This window comes from Taudactylus pleione, unplaced genomic scaffold (genome assembly GCF_031769625.1).
Source record: "Taudactylus pleione unplaced genomic scaffold, aTauple2 ptg000875l, whole genome shotgun sequence".
Taxonomy (NCBI): Eukaryota; Metazoa; Chordata; class Amphibia; order Anura; family Myobatrachidae; genus Taudactylus; species Taudactylus pleione.
The window spans coordinates 2512501-2537071 of record NW_028285277.1 but is presented as its reverse complement, the minus strand read 5'-3'; the positions used below and the strand labels follow the sequence as shown (position 1 = coordinate 2537071).

General features: G+C 41.2%; 1 protein-coding gene across 2 annotated transcripts in view; it reads left to right on the top strand.

Moving 5' to 3' along the window:
- The window catches only part of DBX1 (developing brain homeobox 1), a 135008-nt gene that overhangs the window by 105287 nt on the left and 5150 nt on the right, over positions 1 to 24571 (top strand). Inside the window, exons 1-2 of one of the 2 annotated variants that reach the window (XM_088458954.1) lie at positions 21169 to 22358; positions 23759 to 23860. In XM_088458954.1, coding sequence (XP_088315080.1) covers positions 22040 to 22358; positions 23759 to 23860 — 421 coding nt within the window. In that variant the 5' untranslated portion in view covers positions 21169 to 22039. Of the gene's footprint in view, positions 1 to 21168; positions 22359 to 23758; positions 23861 to 24571 lie in introns of those variants that run through there. The other variant, XM_088458955.1, reaches the window with a different exon arrangement.

The following is a 24571-nucleotide window of genomic DNA, read 5'->3' as shown; positions in this document are numbered from 1 at the left end:
GTGCACAGTGCAAAAACACAGAAGATACATTCAGCTGAGCGCCCAGCCCTGGGTGTCTGGCGAAAGTCTATATACGTCCGGCCCTGGGTGACTGGCGAAAGTCTATATACTGTATATACGTCCGGCCCTGGGTGACTGGCGAAAGTCTATATACTGTATATACGTCCGGCCCTGGGTGTCTGGCGAAAGTCTATATACTGTATATACGGTCAGCCCTGGGTGTCTGGCGAAAGTCTATATACTGTATATACGTCCGGCCCTGGGTGTCTGGCGAAAGTCTATATACTGTATATACGTCCGGCCCTGGGTGTCTGGCGAAAGTCTATATACTGTATTTAAAGATGATGTTTGTTATGGGACTGTTACTCTTACAGGCCAGAGGGCAGTCAGTGAGTACAACATACACCAACAGGAGTGAGGTTTTCATTTGCATTTGTTGCCTCTATCTAGATTTCAGCATAGTGGACGTGTCTTTGTTACTCCCATCCGGGGTCATTATTATATCACAGCGACTCGGGGGACATACCGTAATAAAGACTTGTACATACTGTGTGGCTCCTTCTCAGTTGTGAATGCAGCTTTGTGGCCTCTGTAGATAGGTTACCTTGGGCCAGACTCTCTACCTTCTAACCCTGGAGTTCCCAACCACGGTCCTCAAGGCACACTAACAGTCCAGGTTTTAGGGATAGCCATACTTGAGCACAAGTGACTTAATTAGTATCCCAGTTATTTTGATCTAACCATCTGTGCACAATCATGGATATCACTAAAACCAGGACTGTTAGCGTGCCTTGAGGACCGAGGTTGGGAATCACTGCTCTAAACGTATCAGGTCGTTAATTCCTTCATTGTCTCGGTAACAGTAAAAGACCAGAGAGGTCCCCTATCCTTTGTTTAGGTGGTGCTGCAGCGAGACCTTCAGCATAAGAGGAGGAAAATTATCACATATATAAGTGCTACCACGTCAGTAGCTATTCTATGAGCGTTAGATTTGTGTTACATGTCTGCCTTGTAGCTGATCAGGGGAACCGGCCATAATGCAAATTAATTATCAAACCACATCCTGTGCAACTGGGGCAAAAAGAAACAGCTGCTAACACTTGTTGCCTTCATATTAATTTATATATTAATATAATATAGAACAATATAATATTTTATAATATAATATAATATAGAATAATATAATATAATACACAAAATTGTGGTGTAAAATCAAACAAACAAAGAAAACCAAAACATTCCATGTCTGCTGTTTAAGGCGACACATTAAATCTACGCTATGGGTAATTCTGGGTATATAAACTAATAATTTATTGTAGTTTAAGTTGTTCTTCGGGGATATTCCCATTTAATTGTACATGTCATTATTGAGATGTATTTATTCTTACCTTTAAGAGCCTGATTCTTTATCGATCGCAACTGTGATTACGCACACAATCGGCCGATTGTTGCGTTCTGCGCATGTGTATTCCATGTCCGCTATATAAAGCGACGCGTTAAATCTACGCTATGCGTAATCCTGGGTGTAACATTACATTTCGGGGTAAGCTGCTCTGTGTGAAGGTGTAAATTAGAACTATCGTATAAAATACTATCTGACCACACAAGTTCTCATTGGCATAACCTGTCATTTGAGTGTTTGGTGCATTCATAAATGAATCATATAGAAGTTCCTACCACAGTGCATTTCTTGCTATTAGTTTAGGGTTTCTTATGCTGTACTGATATTTCCATTTACGTTATTATTGGGGTGCATTCGTGTTTCACTGTCTGAGTTACTGTTGGGATAAACTAACATTTTATTGTAGTTTAAGTTGCTCTTCGGGAATATTCCCATTTAATTGTACATGTCATTATTAAGATGTAGTCTTGCTTTCCTTTAAGTTGTTTTCTTGCGGTGTCATTTATGGTTCTTTTGTATATGTTATTAAAGAGGGATATTAAAATATTATTTATTAGTTCTGATATTGAGGAGCCATTTTTAATATATATATATATATATTGCTATTGGACTATATTTATATTTTGTTATATATATTAATATTTAATTGTCTATATTATTATTGGGTTTTATTTGTTTTCCATTGGGGTATATTTAGATTTTTATGTATACATTATTATTGTGTTGTACTCTTATTCTATTGTGTATGTTATTGAGGTGTATTTAAATTTCAGTGTATATATTATTATTATCGTGGAGTACTCTTATTCTATTATGCATGTTATTACTAGAGTGTATTTATATGTCATAATATATATATAATTATTGTGCTGTACTCTTATTCTATTGTGTCTGTTATTACTGGAGTGTATTTATAAGTCATTATATATATTATTATTGTGGTGTACTCTTATTCTATTGTGTATGTTATTACTGGAGTGTATTTATAAGTCATTATATATATTATTATTGTGGTGTACTCTTTTTCTATTGTATATGTCAGTGGTTCCAAAACATTTTTGAATCACGGCACTCTAGAGTATCAGCATTGTTTCCACAGAACCCCCGAGCCAAAAGATTCTTATTGAGAAATTCAGAAAATTTAAATTAAGTAAATTGTGCTTCTATGTCACCCTTAGGGTCAGTTATGTGGTGGGTGACAGGGCTGCGCTTCTTTCTGTCCACATATTCTTTGATTGGCAGCCATTAGCACTGGTTTTGCCAATCACACTGAATAACATTAGTTTTATTTGGTACTGGACCACCAACCCAAGGCACACCTGCAAGTGCCCTTAGGCACCACAGGGTGCCATGGCACACAGTTTAGGAACCATTGGTGAATGTCATTACTGGAGTGTATTTATAAATCATTGTATATAATATTATTGTGATGTACTCTTATTCTAGGGTGTATGTTATTACTGGAGTGTATTTATATTTCATTATATATATTATTATTGTGGAGTACTCTTATACTATTGTGTATGTTATTACTGGAGTGTATTTATAAGTCATTGTATATATTATTATTACGGTGTACTATTATTATATTTTGTATGTTATCACTGGAGTGTATTTATAAGTCATTGTATATATTATTATTGTGGTGTACTCTTATTCTATTGTGTATGTTATTACTGGAGTGTATTTCTAAGTCATTATATATATATATATATATATATACATATATATATATACATATTATTATTATTATTATTATTATTGTGGTGTACTCTTATTCTATTGTGTATGTTATTACTGGAGTGTATTTATATTTCATTATATATATTATTATTGTGGTGTTCTCTTATTCTATTGTGTTTGTTATTACTGGAGTGTATTCATAAGTCATTGTATATATTATTATTGTGGTCTACTCTTATTCTATTGTGTATGTTATTACTGGAGTGTATTTATAAGTCATTGTATATATTATTATTACGGTGTACTATTATTATATTTTGTATGTTATCACTGGAGTGTATTTATAAGTCATTGTATATATTATTATTACGGTGTACTATTATTCTCATGTGTATGTTATCACTGGAGTGTATTTATAAGTAATTGTATATATTATTATTGTGGTGTACTCTTATTCTATTGTGTATGTTATTACTGGAGTGTATTTATAAGTCATTGTATATATTATTATTACGGTGTACTATTATTCTAATGTGTATGTTATCACTGGAGTGTATTTATAAGTCATTGTATATATTATTATTGTGGTGTACTCTTATTCTAGGGTGTATGTTATTACTGGAGTGTATTTATAAGTCATTGTATATATTATTATTGTGGTGTACTCTTAATCTATTGTGTATGTTATACTGGAGTGTATTTATAAGTCATTGTATATATTATTATTACGGTGTACTATTATTCTAATGTGTATGTTATCACTGGAGTGTATTTATAAGTCATTGTATATATTATTATTGTGGTGTACTCTTATTCTATTGTGTATGTTATTACTGGAGTGTATTTATATTTCATTATATATATTATTATTGTGGAGTACTCTTATTCTATTGTGTATGTTATTACTGGAATGTATTTATAAGTCATTGTATATATTATTATTACGGTGTACTATTATTCTCATGTGTATGTTATCACTGGAGTGTATTTATAAGTAATTGTATATATTATTATTGTGGTGTACTCTTATTCTATTGTGTATGTTATTACTGGAGTGTATTTATAAGTCATTGTATATATTATTATTATTGTGGTGTACTCTTATTCTAGGGTGTATGTTATTACTGCAGTGTATTTATAAGTCATTATATATATATATATATATATATATATATATTATATATATATACATATATATTATTATTATTATTATTGTGGTGTACTCTTATTCTATTGTGTATGTTATTACTGGAGTGTATTTATATTTCATTATATATATTATTATTGTGGTGTACTCTTATTCTATTGTGTATGTTATTACTGGAGTGTATTTATATTTCATTAAATATATTATTATTGTGGAGTACTTTTATTCTATTATGTATGTTATTACTGGAGTGTACTTATAAGTCATTGTATATATTATTATTGCGGTGTACTCTTATTCTATTGTGTATGTTATTACTGGAGTGTATTTATAAGTCATTATATATATATTATTATTGTGGTGTACTCTTATTCTATTGTGTATGTTATTACTGGAGTGTATTTATAAGTCATTATATATATATTATTATTGTGGTGTACTCTTATTCTATTGTGTGTGTTATTACTGGAGCGTATTTCTAAGTCATTATATATATTATTGTTTTTGTGGCGTACTTTTATTCTATTGTGTATGTTATTACTGGAGTGTATTTATAAGTCATTATATATATTATTGTTTTTGTGGCGTACTCTTATTCTATTGCGTGTGTTATTATTACTGGAGTGTATTTATAAGTCATTATATATATTATTATTATTGTGCTATACTGTTATTCTATTGTGTGTGTTATTATTACTGGAGTGTATTTATAAGTCATTATATATATTATTATTATTGTGCTATAATGTTATTCTATTGTGTGTGTTATTATTACTGGAGTGTATTTATAAGTCATTATATATATTATTATTATTGTGCTATACTGTTATTCTATTGTGTGTGTTATTATTACTGGAGTGTATTTATAAGTCATTATATATATTATTATTATTGTGCTATACTGTTATTCTATTGTGTGTGTTATTATTACTGGAGTGTATTTATAAGTCATTATATATATTATTATTATTGTGCTATACTGTTATTCTATTGTGTGTGTTATTATTACTGGAGTGTATTTCTAAGTCATTATATATATTATTATTATTGTGCTATACTGTTATTCTATTGTGTGTGTTATTATTACTGGAGTGTATTTATAAGTCATTATATATATTATTATTATTGTGCTATACTGTTATTCTATTGTGTGTGTTATTATTACTGGAGTGTATTTATAAGTCATTATATATATTATTATTATTGTGCTATACTGTTATTCTATTGTGTGTGTTATTATTACTGGAGTGTATTTCTAAGTCATTATATATATTATTATTTTGTGGCGTACTCTTATTCTATTGTTTATGTTATTACTGGAGTGTATTTCTAAGTCATTATATATATTATTGTTTTTGTGGCGTACTCTTATTCTATTGTGTGTTATTACTGGAGTGTATTTATAAGTCAGTTACTATTTATGAGTGTGCATATTTTGGTTTGGGATATTTAGTTTAGTATTGTTGTCTCAGCCCAGCCTCGTACTTTATGTTACCCTGAGGCTATTCTCCGGTCTCCCCCACCTCGCAGGTCTGTGGTGATTGCACTAGTCTGGGTGTAGCCTTGCACGCTCCTACGCTGCACGCTGTCCAGGTCTCTGCAGCCCTCTCTGGACAGAGAACGTCTGTGGAAATAAATCCTGTACACTACTATTATGCAAATCAATTATTGAGCGAAATGCTGGGTGAGAAATAGATTTGAATCAAATGAGGCCAGGCCTTTCTCTTAGCAAAGCTTAGGCCAAGGCCCGGTCTAGGTAGCAACCTCACGTTATTCAGCTGACGAAATGTGAACTGACATAAATACCATGACTAACTTTCAATCGGATTACTCCATTACCTCAACATCAATACTACTCCAAGCCGTCAGTGTTTGGCGTCCTTCCTTTCACTGAATCGGCTAACAAGTGACAACTTCTCTCCAATAAACAAGCACCCACGCTGCCGCCCGCAGTACCCACGCTTAACCCGTCAGCCCTCCTCAATGGTTTAATTCGACAAGGTGCTTACTCCTTTGTGGTAAAGGACCACGTCTACACAGATAAAAAAATAAATACTTTTTTTTTTGGCCCGTTTTGCAAATCCTCTTTTCTCCCCCCAAAAAATGGGTCACTTCTGGACACCACATTGCGGTTTGGGAATATAAAACACGTTACCGCTGTTTGCATTGGAAGCCACTTGGTATTTCGCTTCTATAGAAGAGATATTTTTATTTTTTTACATTTTGTTTCCCTGCCGGCAAAAATTTGGATAAGTGCGCGGTGAGGACACTGAATGGTTTCTTAGGCTCGGTGGAATTTTCCGGCTTGGCTCCTTATAGCCATTCCCACCAGGTGCAATGGTAAAAGCTTTCTAAGCAGCTTGGCATTGTCATTATCTGGGAGAGAAATCGGCTGTGGCAATAATCCCAGTGCCCTCATCTAAGGGTTGCGGAGCTGCTGAATGGGAACGTAAATGAGCATTACTTCCAAAATGAAAATGAGCGGCAACAGCCAGTGACAATCGCTAACATAAATGCAGAAATCTTAGGACCCCCTTAGGGCCTGATTCAGGATATACAGTCATCCAGGGAGGAACGTACACCTCTGGTGGTTAGAGGTCTGCCCCTGCGCTGGATCCGTTCTGCGCATGTACAGAACGGGCCCTGTGATGATTTACATGCTGCAGCATTTAGGGGGCGGAGCGGGGGCGTGCCTGGTCGACGTTCCTGGAAACGGGGGCGGGGCGCTCTCGTATTCCTGGGCGGGACGAGGCCAGGGTCTGCGTCGGCGGATGCAGATTCCTGGCCTCTTGCATTATGCCCTCTAATTAGTGTGCAGACAGAAGATGGATGTCGTCTGTGTGCCTGTCTTTTGACCCGTGCTCTTTTTTGTCACCTCTCACACTTCACCCTGGCTGTCTATTATTGCTTGTTTTATATTTTTTTAGTTTTTTTTTTTAGTGCAAAATATATTTTTATTGGGTTTACAAAAGAAAACCAAAAAAGAGCAAAAAAGCTCAAAAACAATCAGATACAGTATGTAAAATATATATAAGAAAAGTTGTCAATAATAACAGGTAATATAACGATCACAGAGAAAGCCGCACCAAAAATTTATGTTGTCTTTTTTTTTTTAACCATAAATACGTTATACAGAGAGATGGGTCAAGTTAATCCACAGCCTACAATGTGGCCCATATTATTCCTCATAGGAATAAACATAAATATTTGTATATGAGCTGAGTTTTACTGTAAAAGTCAAATATGTAGAATATCACATATATAGATATTGTTTTTGTACTTTCATTTATCCAGCAAGCCAGTAGCCAGCCCGGGGGGCACTGCATCTATTGGTCATATCAATGTTTCTGTTCCAATAGTAGTGTTTTTACCATTTTATGGTGGCGGTCTGATGTTTGCCACAATTGAATGGAAATCATTTGATGGTGTTTTGATGGTTTGTTTTTGTTTTGTTTTTTAATTCCTGATATCTATGCCTCCCCTGGCTACTTCCTGGCTACTGTGTCTGCATCAAGGCACCTTCTTGAGTTCATTGGAGCCTGTCTCTCATTCTCTGTTTGCCTCAGATGTGACCCTGCTCAGTCCCTGACTCCCTCCCCTCTCTAGGCTGTGCTAAGCAACAGGGCACATTGCTATCTCTGGTTGCATCTCACTGTCTCTTGCTGTTTCAGCACCCTGGCCAGCTCCTCTACAGCAGCTTGGTGCCAGATTTTTTTCTCTGACTTTGCTTCACTAAAATCGTCACTGCTTGGCTCCCTTTTGTCACAGATGAATGGTACATACACCTAAATCTTCCTTGACCAACGCTGTATAGAATAGTGAGAACCCCATCAAATCCATCTAGTTGTTCAAAAGATTACCTTGAATGAACAGGCATGTTAGATCTATGCTCTGTATTATAGCTGTACTCTGTATTAGATTTATGCTCTGCATTATAGCTGTACTCTGTATTAGATCTATGCTCTATATTAGAGCTGTACTCTGTTAGATCTATGCTCTGCATTATAGATATACGCTGTATTAGATCTGTGCTCTGTATTATAGCTGTACTATGTATTAGATCTATGCTCTGTATTATAGCTGTACTCTGTATTAGATATATGCTCTGTATTAGATCTATGCTCTGTATTATAGCTGTACTCTGTATTAGATCTATGCTCTGTATTATAGCTGTACTCTGTATTAGATCTATGCTCTGTATTAGAGCTGTACTCTGTTAGATCTATGCTCTGCATTATAGATATACGCTGTATTAGATCTGTGCTCTGTATTATAGCTGTACTCTGTATTAGATCTATGCTCTGTATTAGATCTATGCTCTGTATTATAGCTGTACTCTGTATTAGATCTATGCTCTGTATTATAGCTGTACTCTGTATTAGATCTATGCTCTGTATTATAGATGTAGGCTGTATTAGATCTGTGCTCTGTATTAGATCTGTGCTCTGTATTATAGCTGTACTATGTATTATTTCTATGCTCTGTATAATTGCTGTACTCTGTATTATAGCTGTACTATGTATTATTTCTATGCTCTGTATAATTGCTGTACTCTGTATTATAGCTGTACTCTGTATTATAGCTGTACTATTTATTAGATATATGCTGTGTATTATAGCTGTACTATTTATTAGATATATGCTGTGTATTATAGCTGTACTCTGTATTATAGCTGTACTCTGTGTTAGATCTGTGCTCTGTATTATAGCTGTACTATGTATTAGATCTATGCTCTGTATTATTGATGTACACTGTATTAGATCTGTGCTCTGTATTATAGCTGTACTATTTATTAGATATATGCTCTGTATTATAGCTGTACTCTGTATTATAGCTGTACTCTATGTTAGATCTATGCTCTGTATAATAGCTGTACTCTGTATTAGATCTATGCTCTGTATTATAGCTGTACTCTGTATTAGATATATGCTTGGTAATATATCTGTACTCTGTATTAGATATATGCTCTGTATTATAGCTGTACTCTGTATTATAGCTGTACTCTGTATTAGATCTATGCTCTGTATTATTGATGTACACTGTATTAGATCTGTACTCTGTATTATAGCTGTACTCTATGTTAGATCTATGCTCTGTATAATAGCTGTACTCTGTATTAGATCTATGCTCTGTATTATAGCTGTACTCTGTATTAGATATATGCTTGGTAATATATCTGTACTCTGTATTAGATATATGCTCTGTATTATAGCTGTACTCTGTATTATAGCTGTACTCTGTATTAGATCTATGCTCTGTATTATTGATGTACACTGTATTAGATCTGTGCTCTGTATTATAGCTGTACTATGTATTAGATATATGCTCTGTATTATAGCTGTACTCTGTATTAGATTATTATAGCTGTACTCTGTGTTAGTTCTATGCTCTGTATTATAGCTGTACTCTGTATTAGACCTATGTTCTGTATTATAGCTGTACTCTGTATTCGATATATGTTCTGAATTATAGATGTACTCTGTATAAAATCTATGCACTGTATTATAGCTGTACTCCATATTATGCTCTGTATTAGAGCTGTACTCTGTGATAGATCTATGCTCTGTATTATAGCTGTACTCTGTATTAGATCCATGCTCTGTATTAGAGCTGTACTCTGTATTAGATATATGCTCGGAATTATAGATGTACTCTGTATAAAATCTATGTTCTGTATTATAGCTGTACTCTGTATTAGATCCATGCTCTGTATTAGAGCTGTACTCTGTATTAGATATATGCTCGGAATTATAGATGTACTCTGTATAAAATCTATGTTCTGTATTATAGCTGTACTCTGTATTATGCTCTGTATTATAACTGTACTCTGTATTAGAGCTGTACTCTGTATTAGATATATGCTCTGTATTATAGCTGTACTCTGTATTAGATCTATGCTCTGTATTATAGCTGTACTCTGTATTAGATCTGTGTTCTGCATTATAGCTGTACTTTCTATTATAGCTATACTATATATTAGAACTATGCTGTGTATTATAGCTGTACTTTGTTTTAGATATATGCTCTGTATTATAGCTGTACTCTGTGTTAGTTCTATGCTCTGTAATATAGCTGTACTCTGTATTAGATCCATGCTCTGTATTAGAGCTATACTCTGTATTAGATCTATGCTCTGTATTATAGCTGTACTCTGTATTAGATATATGCTCTGTATTATAGCTATACTCTGTATTAGATATATGCTCTGCATTATAGCTGTAGTCTGTTTTAGATATATACTCTGTATTATAGCTGTGCTCTGTATTATATCTGTACTCTGTATTATAGCTGTACTCTGTATTTTATCATTACCATATTGGAATAGCAATCCTTACTGAATCAGGCCCATAGTATGAATGTTGGCATATTGTCCCTGGTGGCCCAGGGATCACTCACCTGGTCCGATGGCTGCAGTGGCGTCTCTGTGTCCCGACGGTGGTCACTTCCTGCAGAGTCATCTGATGGAGCGGTCAGTATTGTCCCCTAATCTCTGACCTGATTTCACCTGCACAATCCTATCTGCACAATCTCACCTGCACAATCTCACCTGCAGAATCAAATCTGAACAACATCACCTGCACAACATCACCTATCCAATGTCACCTGCACAGTCTCACCTGCACAATCTTACCTGCACAATATCACCTGCACAATCCCATATGCCCAATCCCATCTGTACAATCTCACCTTCACAATCCCATCTGCCATCTGCACAATCCCATCTGCACAATCCCATCTGCACAATCTCACCTGCACAATCTCACCTGCCCAATCCCACCTGCCCAATCCCACCTGCCCAATCTCACCTGCACAATCCCATCTGCCCATTCTCAACTGCACAATCCCATCTGCCCAGTCTCACCTATACAATCCCATCTGCCCAATCTCACCGGCACAATCCCATCTGCACGATATCATCTGCACAATCCCAACTGCACAATCCCATCTGCACAATCTCATCTGCCCAATCTCACCTGCACAATCCCATATGCCCATTCTCAACTGCACAATCCCATCTGTACAATCTCACCTGCCCAATCTCACCTATACAATCCCATCTGCCCAATCTCACCGGCACAATCCCATCTGCACGATATCATCTGCACAATCCCAACTGCACAATCTCACCTGCACAATCCCATCTGCACAATCTCACATGAACAATCCCATCTGCACAATCCCATATGCCATCTGCACAATCCCACCTGCCCAATCCCATCTGTACAATCTCACCTGCACAATCCCATCTGTACAATCTCACCTGCACAATCCTCTGCACAATCTCACCTGCACAATCCCATATGCCCAATCTCAGCTGCACAATCCCATCTGTACAATCTCACCTGCACAATCTCACCTGAACATCTCACATGCACAATCCCATATGCCATCTGCACAATCCCACCTGCATAATCTCACCTGCACAACACAACACATTAGCAAGCTACACAGAGGAGGAAGCTACAGAATTGTGACCCCATTATAACAAGAAATCAGGAAACCTATTGATAACTTCTAACTATCTCAAAGGCAGAAACAAAACATGATTAGAAGTTATAGGCCGATGCCTTTCAGACCATGAACAAGTGATTGAGTCCTTACTGGTGCCTAATAGCTCTCAACATTTGCCCTAAGATAGACTCCTGCCCCTTCCCCAAGTGATCGCTGTCAGTGCATCAAAGCCCCTCAGCTGCTACAAAGGACCCTGACAGGAAATCAATACAGTCCCCTTAGAGATGCTCCCCGCGCACAGATACGTCCCTCCCCAGCCCCCGATACATAGTATCCTCTGCCAGGACTGGCCCCCGATACATAGTATCCTCTGCCAGGACTGGCCCCCGATACATAGTATCCTCTGCCAGGACTGGCCCCAAATATATAATATCCTCTGCCAGGACTGGCCCCAAATATATAATATCCTCTGCCAGGACTGGCCCCAAATATATAATATCCTCTGCCTGGACTGGCCCCAAATATATAATATCCTCTGCCTGGACTGGCCCCAAATATATAATATCCTCTGCCAGGACTGGCCCCAAATATATAATGTCCAAATATAAACTCACTTCTCTCTGACCAATGAGATCCTGGAGTCACCCAACCATCTCTGCCCACAGCCTCACCAGGGCCAGGAAATGTGCTGGCTGTAAGGGCATTCTGGGACTTGTGGTTCCATGACAGCTGGCGAGCCTCTGGTGACACACGCATTACCCTTCTTGGCTGGTGTCAGTAACGAGGTATCGGCACATGTCTGAGCTGTCAGTAACGTGGGGCCTCGTGCAGCCATGCACGCTATACCGATATTTACGCAGTTGAGCGATTATCGGCCGTCTGTGCATGGGTAAAGGTACATTAGCGCATACTCGCCTACTTTAGATGCAGGTGGGCGGAAGTGTGGCGGGACCGGACTCTTTGAATCATTAGGCCCTGCCCCCTCATATCAAAATGCCATGAATTGCGCATGTATGAATATGGAGCAGGGCTAGATGATGCGATTATCAAACAATTGCGTCATTAGGTGCAGCTCCCACCTCACGGGCCGCGGTTTCCTGGTACTATTCTCCCCATCTGCGGGAGGAGTACATAATCTTCTGGGGGTGCGGGGGGAGGGGGGGCAGTACGCATTACCGTAGACGCTTGCAGTGATTGTTTATTCGCAGTGTGATTGACAGTCAGGGAGCTTTTGGGGGAAGTAACAAGGTAAGCAAACGTGACGCAAACGTTTTGGAGGCGTGTCTAACCCTGCAATTGCGATCCAGTATGCAAAGTATATGGTTCCGGCTCCTCTGATCCCACGACCACACACTCACGCAGGACTGCAACAACTGAACGTTCTCCGAGCAATGCTGCGTCTTTGTACATAGATGCTGCAACATTATATGCAGATGCTGGGATTTGCAAATCCGCAGGTGAGCGTCTCAGTACATCTCCCGGCTGCTGCGACATTTGCATATTGCGTATAATTATGCAGAAGCGATGGGATAGGCCGACACCTCCTTATTCAGGCCCATCGGTTATTTACCTTAATGCTCAATAAAAGAAGCACCAACATAACGTCTCTATAGTTACTCCACTACCCTCTGTAACCTGGATGTCTTGTGTATCTCTAGGAAAGACCAGTGGATGGGAGAGTTACTCACTGAGTGTTGCCAGATTGCCATCAGCAAACACATGAGCTGCGCCCATCACAGGCCTGTAATGAGATTAGAGAGGGGACTGTTACATAGATGAGCTTTTCATGGTGATGGAGGATAAGAGATAATAAGGTTTGAATGAGGGTGTGAATATTGGGGAATGGGTAATACATGTAGCGATTATAAACGTGACACTTCCCTCCTTATCCCGGGCTGTCCGTGCGCTCTATCCAAGGCTCCTTTCTGTGCGTAAAACCGCAGCCACCTGTCAGGCCCCGGCCACAATGGGGGTCCCCAGAAAGGGGCTTTTCATGCATGCTTAATATATTTGTTCAGCTATTCACTTAATGAAGCTGCTAAATGTGAAGCTAAACAATAGCCCAGTTAATCTATTTAGTAAAATGTTTGGAGACTTTCAGGATATGTTAAGAAGCCAGTGTTTGGGTACATTCTCATTTCAATGAGTCCATCTCCCTCCTTAGACTCACAAGGGGATTCAGCCAGCTATCTGAATATAATTTCTTATAAATGTGTCTTTAATGGATTTAATTCACCCCTGCCAGCTGTTTTTAGCTATTTTGTAAGAGCAAAACAAACGTGCCAGGCTTGCAAGGCTGGTAAACATTAGTCTCGGTCACCAAGGTCCTACTAAGTTTCCTGCAAACCATCTGCTTAATTATCACAATAGGGGGATTTCCAGAAATAAAGGGACATCTAGGGAAGTGAATGAAGGCTAGTTACTGTTTCTTATACAGGTTTGTTTAGGTGAAACCCCCCCCCCCCTATATTCTTCTGCAGACCCCATCTCCCTATATCTGACCAGAACCTGCTGGTACCTAATAAAGGGTCACTGCACCTTCCCAAAATATCAGGGACACCATTCTTCTCACCCCCTGGTGCACAGAACACCCTCTGCTTGGTAACTAGTCACTAACTTCTTTATAACACGTTTGTTTTCTAACAATTTGCGACACAAAGGGAACTAATTAAGCGTCACTCATTGCGCTAATTCAGTTAATCTAGAGTTCTAGACAGTCAGCTCCTGGGGAGACTCCCAGCTGGGAGAGATCCACCATTGAGTACAGGGAGCTGCTGAGTATTATTTATCTATCCAATGTGTCTGTAATTGTAGGGAGATGTTACTCAGAGCTTGGGTGAGGCCAGCACAGGTATAATTACTGACTGTCAGGGATGTCATACAGTCATCATACGTACATATATATATATTAGATACTGAAATAGAGAGTTATACAGAGGGAGAGATGGGGAAGGAGAGAGCGTTATACAGAGGGAGAGATGGGGAAGGAGAGAGCGTTATACAGAGGGAGAGATGGGGAAGGAGAGAGCGTTATACAGAGGGAGAGATGGGGAAGAAGAGAGCGTTATACAGAGGGAGAGATGGGGAAGGAGAGAGCGTTATACAGAGGGAGAGATGGGGAAGGAGAGAGCGTTATACAGAGGGAGAGATGGGGAAGGAGAGAGCGTTATACAGAGGGAGAGATGGGAAAGGAGTGAGCGTTATACAGAGGGAGAGACGGGGAAGGAGAGAGCATTATACAGAGGGAGAGATGGGGAAGGAGTGAGCGTTATACAGAGGGAGAGATGGGGAAGGAGTGAGCGTTATACAGAGGGAGAAATGGGGAAGGAGAGAGCGTTATACAGAGGGAGAGATGGGGAAGGAGAGAGCGTTATACAGAGGGAGAGATGGGGAAGGAGAGAGCGTTATACAGAGGGAGAGATGGGGAAGGAGAGAGCGTTATACAGAGGGAGAGATGGGGAAGGAGAGAGCGTTATACAGAGGGAGAGATGGGGAAGGAGAGAGCGTTATACAGAGGGAGAGATGGGGAAGGAGAGAGCGTTATACAGAGGGAGAGATGGGGAAGGAGAGAGCGTTATACAGAGGGAGAGATGGGGAAGGAGAGAGCGTTATACAGAGGGAGAGATGGGGAAGGAGAGAGCGTTATACAGAGGGAGAGATGGGGAAGGAGAGAGCGTTATACAGAGGGAGAGATGGGGAAGGAGAGAGCGTTATACAGAGGGAGAGATGGGAAAGGGGAGAGAGTTATACAGAGGGAGAGATGGGGAAGGAGAGAGCGTTATACAGAGGGAGAGATGGGGAAGGAGAGAGCGTTATACAGAGGGAGAGATGGGGAAGAAGAGAGCGTTATACAGAGGGAGAGATGGGGAAGAAGAGAGCGTTATACAGAGGGAGAGATGGGAAAGGGGAGAGAGTTATACAGAGGGAGAGATGGGGAAGGAGAGAGCGTTATACAGAGGGAGAGATGGGGAAGGAGAGAGAGTTATACAGAGGGAGAGATGGGGAAGGAGAGAGCGTTATACAGAGGGAGAAATGGGGAAGGAGAGAGCGTTATACAGAGGGAGAGATGGGGAAGGAGTGAGCGTTATACAGAGGGAGAGATGGGGAAGGAGAGAGCGTTATACAGAGGGAGAGATGGGGAAGGAGAGAGAGTTTTTACAGAGGGAGAGATGGGGAAGGAGAGAGCGTTATACAGAGGGAGAGATGGGGAAGGAGAGAGCGTTATACAGAGGGAGAGATGGGGAAGGAGAGAGCGTTATACAGAAGAAAAGTTGGGGAAGGAGAGAGCGTTATACAGAGGGAGAGATGGGGAAGGAGAGAGCGTTATACAGAGGGAGAGATGGGGAAGAAGAGAGCGTTATACAGAGGGAGAGATGGGGAAGAAGAGAGCGTTATACAGAGGGAGAGATGGGAAAGGGGAGAGAGTTATACAGAGGGAGAGATGGGGAAGGAGAGAGCGTTATACAGAGGGAGAGATGGGGAAGGAGAGAGAGTTATACAGAGGGAGAGATGGGGAAGGAGAGAGCGTTATACAGAGGGAGAAATGGGGAAGGAGAGAGCGTTATACAGAGGGAGAGATGGGGAAGGAGTGAGCGTTATACAGAGGGAGAGATGGGGAAGGAGAGAGCGTTATACAGAGGGAGAGATGGGGAAGGAGAGAGAGTTTTTACAGAGGGAGAGATGGGGAAGGAGAGAGCGTTATACAGAGGGAGAGATGGGGAAGGAGAGAGCGTTATACAGAGGGAGAGATGGGGAAGGAGAGAGCGTTATACAGAAGAAAAGTTGGGGAAGGAGAGAGCGTTATACAGAGGGAGAGATGGGGAAGGAGAGAGCGTTATACAGAGGGAGAGATGGGGAAGGAGAGAGCGTTATACAGAGGGAGAGATGGGGAAGGAGAGAGCGTTATACAGAGGGAGAGATGGGGAAGGAGAGAGCGTTATACAGAGGGAGAGATGGGGAAGGGGAGAGCGTTATACAGAGGGAGAGATGGGAAAGGGGAGAGCGTTATACAGAGGGAGAGATGGGGAAGAAGAGAGCGTTATACAGAGGGAGAGATGGGGAAGAAGAGAGCGTTATACAGAGGGAGAGATGGGAAAGGGGAGAGAGTTATACAGAGGGAGAGATGGGGAAGGAGAGAGCGTTATACAGAGGGAGAAATGGGGAAGGAGAGAGCGTTATACAGAGGGAGAGATGGGGAAGGAGTGAGCGTTATACAGAGGGAGAGATGGGGAAGGAGAGAGCGTTATACAGAGGGAGAGATGGGGAAGGAGAGAGCGTTATACAGAGGGAGAGATGGGGAAGGAGAGAGCGTTATACAGAAGAAAAGTTGGGGAAGGAGAGAGCGTTATACAGAGGGAGAGATGGGGAAGGAGAGAGCGTTATACAGAGGGAGAGATGGGGAAGGAGAGAGCGTTATACAGAGGGAGAGATGGGGAAGGAGAGAGCGTTATACAGAGGGAGAGATGGGGAAGGAGAGAGCGTTATACAGAGGGAGAGATGGGGAAGGGGAGAGCGTTATACAGAGGGAGAGATGGGAAAGGGGAGAGCGTTATACAGAGGGAGAGATGGGGAAGAAGAGAGCGTTATACAGAGGGAGAGATGGGGAAGAAGAGAGCGTTATACAGAGGGAGAGATGGGAAAGGGGAGAGAGTTATACAGAGGGAGAGATGGGGAAGGAGAGAGCGTTATACAGAGGGAGAGATGGGGAAGGAGAGAGAGTTATACAGAGGGAGAGATGGGGAAGGAGAGAGCGTTATACAGAGGGAGAAATGGGGAAGGAGAGAGCGTTATACAGAGGGAGAGATGGGGAAGGAGTGAGCGTTATACAGAGGGAGAGATGGGGAAGGAGAGAGCGTTATACAGAGGGAGAGATGGGGAAGGAGAGAGAGTTTTTACAGAGGGAGAGATGGGGAAGGAGAGAGCGTTATACAGAGGGAGAGATGGGGAAGGAGAGAGCGTTATACAGAGGGAGAGATGGGGAAGGAGAGAGCGTTATACAGAAGAAAAGTTGGGGAAGGAGAGAGCGTTATACAGAGGGAGAGATGGGGAAGGAGAGAGCGTTATACAGAGGGAGAGATGGGGAAGGAGAGAGCGTTATACAGAGGGAGAGATGGGGAAGGAGAGAGCGTTATACAGAGGGAGAGATGGGGAAGGGGAGAGCGTTATACAGAGGGAGAGATGGGAAAGGGGAGAGCGTTATACAGAGGGAGAGATGGGGAAGGAGAGAGCGTTATACAGAGGGAGAGATGGGGAAGGAGAGAGCGTTATACAGAGGGAGAGATGGGGAAGGAGAGAGCGTTATACAGAGGGAGAGATGGGGAAGAAGAGAGAGTTATACAGAGGGAGAGATGGGGAAGGAGAGAGCGTTATACAGAGGGAGAGATGGGGAAGAAGAGAGCGTTATACAGAGGGAGAGATGGGGAAGGAGAGAGCGTTATACAGAGGGAGAGATGGGGAAGAAGAGAGCGTTATACAGAGGGAGAGATGGGGAAGGAGAGAGCGTTATACAGAGGGAGAGATGGGGAAGGAGAGAGCGTTATACAGAGGGAGAGATGGGGAAGGAGAGAGCGTTATACAGAGGGAGAGATGGGGAAGGAGAGAGAGTTATACAGAGGGAGAGATGGGGAAGGAGAGAGCGTTATACAGAGGGAGAGATGGGGAAGGGGAGAGCGTTATACAGAGGGATGGAGAGATGAGGAAGGAGAGAGTATTATACAGAGGTAGAGATGAGGAAGGAGAGAGCGTTATACGGAGGGAGAGATGGGGAAGAAGAGAGCGTTATACAGAGGGAGAGATGGGGAAGAAGAGAGCGTTATACAGAGGGAGAGATGGGGAAGGAGAGAGTTATACAGAGGGAGAGATGGGGAAGAAGAGAGCGTTATACAGAGGGAGAGATGAGGAAGGAGAGTGTTATACAGAGAGAGAGATGAGGAAGGAGAGAGCGTTATACAGAGGGATGGAGAGATGAGGAAGGAGAGAGTATTATACAGAGGGAGAGATGAGGAAGGAGAGAGCATTATACGGAGGGAGAGATGGGGAAGGAGAGAGTGTTATACAGGGGGAGAGATGGGGAAGGAGAGAGTGTTATACAGAGGGAGAGAGAGATGAGGAAGGAGAGAGTGTAATACAGAGAGAGAGTTGAAGAAGGAGAAAGTGTTATACAGAGGGAGAGATGGGGAATGAGAGAGCGTTATACAGAGGGAGAGATGAGGAAAGAGAAAGTGTTATACAGAGGGAGAGATGGGGAAGGAGAGAGCGTTATACAGAGGGAGAGATGAGGAAAGAAAGTGTTATACAGAGGGAGAGATGAGGAAAGAGAAAGTGTTATACAGAGAGAGAGATGAGGAAGGAGAGCGCATTATACAGAGGGAGAGATGAGGAAGGAGAGAGCGTTATACAGAGGGAGAGATGAGGAAGGAGAGAGCGTTATACAGAGGAAGGGAGAGATGGGGAAGGAGAGAGTGTTAAACAGAGGGAGGGATGAGGAAGCAGAGAGTGTTATATAGAGGGAGGGGAGAAGTAAGCCTCGTTGAGTACATGTGGATTGTTATCTCTGGTATAAGGGATGCAGAGTAGAGCTGGTGGTCCGGGCAGAGAAGGACAGAGTGAGTGTGAGTGTGGCCTAGTAATTAGAGGAGCATCTGACACGGTTCAGCTCCCAGTGGCTGATTATTATCCCATTATATCGCCATCTCTGTCAGAGAACGTCACGGGGATTTACTCTCCTTCTATTCTGACACCCTCTCAGGGAACTTTCCTGCAACTTTCCAAACTCCACACAAAGCGGCTGAGGGCACTTAGTGGCTCCTGACTCATGAACACAAATGGCAGAGAGGACAAAACCCAGGACCATGGGTCAAGCCCAATTAGTCACAGGACTAAACCCCCAGGAGCAGAATAAAATCCACCAGGACGCAGATTTCAGGCAGATCATGTGGAAATAAAAATACTTTGGGGGAATTCTTGTGACTTCGCTCCTCTATTGTACAGGCTGCTCCTGCCTCCTCCACCCACATATCAAATTGGGCCCACGTGTGTCACAGCATGGGACTGACCCCATCTCTAATGTCCCCGCAGAGGTCCCCATGGGTCTTAGTCAGAAGGAGATACTATAATACCAGTCACACATTGCTGTTATATATATATATATATATATATATATGTATCCTACTATATACATTGTATAATAACCCTTTTAGAAGTTGGAATGATCATATTCATTAACCGTATACGGAGGCCTATAACTTACTATAGGTTCCCTCCTGCAATGTGGTTGCACCGATCTGCACGCCGCAGGCTGGCGACAAGCGATATATAATGGGAACTTGGGATTGCTGTAACCAGACTTTCTTTCTGTGCTAATGTGATATAAATTTCAGATGCATTTCCCTGAATAGATAAAGCACCGACATGGGGATCAGCCGCACAAAACCCTCCCCCAGGATAAAGCTGGTTAATAAGATTTTTTTTGAAGCAATCTTTTGTGTTTAGAAGTAAAAGGAGAAAAACAGCTGAAGGTGACGGTTAGTTCATGGTTAATAGGATAAGAACGGCCGCCACCGAGCTGCTGCACACGTCTGCCCGTACGGAGTGTACCCCTCCCCAGGTGTACCCAACAGGGGGCTCCCCTAACTCTCCACAGGAAAGTAGATAGATGCTATCAAACCAAGCAGTAAAGAAAAATATAACATTTACTATACTGATTACAGTACAATATGACGCAATGTGTGTGTTTATATAAGTACTTTGAGTCCTTTAGGAGAAAAGCGCTATATAAATAAAATTATTATTATTAATTATTATAGTGTGTGTATATATATATTTATAGTGTGTATGTATTTTATATATATATATATAGTGTGTTTATATATATTTATAGTGTGTATGTATTTTATATATATATATATATAGTGTGTTTATATATATTTATAGTGTGTATGTATTTTATATATATATATAGTGTGTTTATATATATTTATAGTGTGTATGTATTTTATATATATATATAGTGTGTTTATATATATATATAGTGTGTGCATTTTATATATATATATTTATAGTGTGTATGTATTTTATATATATATATATAGTGTGTTTATATATATTTATAGTGTGTATGTATTTTATATATATATATATATATATATATATAGTGTGTTTATATATATTTATAGTGTGTATGTATTTTATATATATATATATATATATATATATATATAGTGTGTTTATATATATTTATAGTGTGTATGTATTTTATATATATATAGTGTGTTTATATATATTTATAGTGTGTATGTATTTTATATATATATATAGTGTGTTTATATATAGTGTGTGCATTTTATATATATATATTTATAGTGTGTGTGGTGTGTGTGTGTATATATATATATATATATAGTATGTGTGTATATATATTTACAGTTTGTGTTGTGTATGTGTCTATATATATATATATATATAATTATATATATTGCGTGTGTATATGTAGTGTTTATATATACTTACAGACTTATAGTGTGTGGCGTGTGTGTATGTATATACTATATATACACATCACTACTACTCTCTATATTATTTTAGTACAAATATGATTATTGCAGTTCTTGCAATCTAGTTTTATTGGTGAATTTCCAATCCCGTAGTATAAATATAAATTTCCTCCATGAAACACATCATTCCCTAGCTAAGATCTGCAGTCGGGCTGTCCCAGGGCCTCATCTCTGGGTTCTGTGCTGGGGATTTTCTAACTTTAAAAAAAAAAAAAAAAAAAAAGTGACTAAAGTTTGAGACTTTGGAGGAAAATATTTTGCGTTAGTTTCCCAGCAGCTCATGGGTGAGACCTGTGTATCTGTGTGATAAGAGGACTCCTCCTTGGGGGACTTGTATGAATTCTAATTTATTTTCTGGCCACAGCAGGGGGCAGCAAATAAATTTAGTGCTTTATTTAAATAATTCCTTCTCTATGAGGCAAAAGATGTCATTGGAAACTTTCTTAAATAGGCATTTAATGAGTCTGTGTGTGTTAGTGCTGAACAGAAGCCCCGCTGAGATCTCCTACAGAAAGGCAGAACTCATGACTACAAGCCCTTTGTTGCAGGACCATAGTGTATTGCTTACTTATGGGGGTAATCCAATCATAAATTGTACCTCTGCACCAATCAGAGGGGGCAGCACCTTCTGTGAATGAGGCTGATGTGGGGAATGTTGCTGAGGTCCCATTGTTCCAGCTGTCACATCTCCAAGGGCTTTAGGCAGCTGACCACTATAAAAGCCAACATCCAGGAGGACAGTCACACAACACTGTCAGCACTGAGCCTACTGAGAAGGACACTCAGGAGCAGACCGCCTGGAAGATGATGTTCCCCAGCCTGCTAGCCCCCTCGGCCATCTACCCCAACCTCTTGCGTCCCACTCCCACCCTGTCCCTCCACTCTGCTCTGTCCTCTCACTCCAGCTTCCTGGTGGAAGACCTGATAAGGATCAGCCGGCCTGATGGATACCTGCCCAGGGCTGTGCCCCCACCCAGCATCTCGCCACCAACGTCAGAAAGCCCCCCCAGCCTGGGAGACCCTTCAGAGCTGCTCAGTTCCAGGAGGGGCCCAGGGGGCAACAACTCAACTTTCCTCAAGTTTGGTGTGAACGCCATCCTCTCCTCATCTACTCCCAGGACAGGTGAGTGTGCCCTGGTTACCCCCATCCTCTAGTACACATAGTAATGTGATGGTACACTGTGATCATCTGCCCTGTAACCATAACAGAATAATAGTATAATGATATGTTATCAGCCATTTCTATGGGAGAAAGTTTCCGGTACTCACCTAAAGTTGATGAATGATTTGCAATAGCGTCATCGCCCTGTGTAAGTGCAGGTACCTCCTAATTCCTGCAATTATTTCCTCCCATTTCTGCAACCAGCTATAAGAATGTAAAATAAGACCAAAAAACCACCCCCCAAAAAAAGGTGCCGCTGACTACGTACCTCCAAAATAGCCGATAACTCCCCCATCCATTCAGGACAAAACGTAATCAAGTGTGAAGAAGAAATGATTTGAAGTATAAGAAATTATTCTTAAGCACTTTTGATTGTGTGTGTATATATATATATATATATATATATATATATGTATTACGTATTATACACACACGTCTCAGTATAGATAATTGGATACAGACATGTTGAGTAGCGTGTGTGGCATTAGTATGTGTGTGTGGCATTAGTAGCGTGTGGGGCATTAGTAGCATGTGTGGCATTAGTATGTGTGTGTGGCATTAGCAGCGTTTGTGCCATTAGTATGTGTGTGTGGCATTAGTATGTGTGTGTGGCATTAGTAGCGTGTGGCATTAGTAGCGTGTGGCATTAGTTGTGTGTGTGGCATTAGTAGCGTGTGTGGCATTAGTAGCGTGTGTGGCATTAGTTTGTGTGTGTGGCATTAGTAGCGTGTGTGGCATTAGTAGCGTGTGTGGCATTAGTAGCGCGTGTGTGGCATTAGTAGCGTGTGTGGCATTAGCAGCGTTTGTGCCATTAGTATGTGTGTGTGGCATTAGTATGTGTGTGTGGCATTAGTAGCTTGTGGCATTAGTTGTGTGTGTGGCATTAGTAGCGTGTGTGGCATTAGTAGCGTGTGTGGCATTAGTAGCGTGTGTGGCATTAGTATGTGTGTGTGGCATTAGTAGCGTGTGTGGCATTAGTAGCGTGTGTGGCATTAGTAGCGTGTGTGTGGCATTAGTAGCGTGTGTGGCATTAGTAGCGTGTGTGGCATTAGTAGCGTGTGTGGCATTAGTATTTGTGTGTGGCATTAGTATGTGTGTGTGGCATTAGTATGTGTGTGTGGCATTAGTAGCATGTGTGGCATTAGTAGCGTGTGTGGCATTAGTAGCGTGTGTGGCATTAGTGTGTGTGTCATTAGTAGCGCGTGTGTGGCATTAGTATGTGTGTGTGGCATTAGTAGCGTGTGTGTCATTAGTAGCATGTGTGGCATTAGTAGCGTGTGTGTCATTAGTAGCGTGTGTGTCATTAGTAGCATGTGTGGCATTAGTGTGTGATGTGTAACCCTCTGTCTTCCCTCTTGCAGAATCCTCACTGGTCAGACCCACCGCTGCCCCCCTGAAGACCTTCTCCTTGCCATACTTTGAGAGCTCTTTCCAGCCATTCCTCAGGTCCTCCTATTTCCCAGGTAGGTGCCCCTGGCTCCGTCTGTCCACTGCCCCTGCCCAGGGGCCTAGGGGGGGGGTCAGTCTCTCCAATCTGATGCCCGGTGACTGCTGACACCTCTCAGCAATTCCATGATCCACAAATTAGCAGCAATTGTCGCCCTCCTGGCTTTTCCCACAGTCAGTGCACTTAGCCACCGAGTCAGAACAATGCTGTAAGCACTGTGACCAATCGGTCCCTCCGCCTGGCCACCCACTCTCACGGGTCACCCACAGAGTGTCCCCCTGTGTGGGGCTTCCATCGTCCCTGTAACGGCGCAGCTAAGATCACTTACATCCAATTACAGAGGGATCACCCCCCACCCCATTGCCCCCAGATCTCATTACCAAAGCCCAGAGGCTGCTGGACATGGACGTAGGACTAATTATCCTCCCAGGTTCTGCAGTGTGATCCTATTATGGGTGTGATACAGTTATTATGCTGAGTCTCCATCATCTGTATTCTGCAGTTGTGATTAGTATGAGAATGTCCCCCCACCCTCATTGTGGCCTGGATATATGGCTTTATCTGCATGTCCCCAGCCTTTTACTGTCACTTCATTACAGCACAATTACCATGCACGCTTCATTAGAACCTCTGTCCCCTATAGTCCTCCCAGAAGAGAATTTCTCCCTCTTTACCATGCAAATGCCATTGTGAGCCGGTCAGGGTGCTAATGAGCCCAACTCTCCGC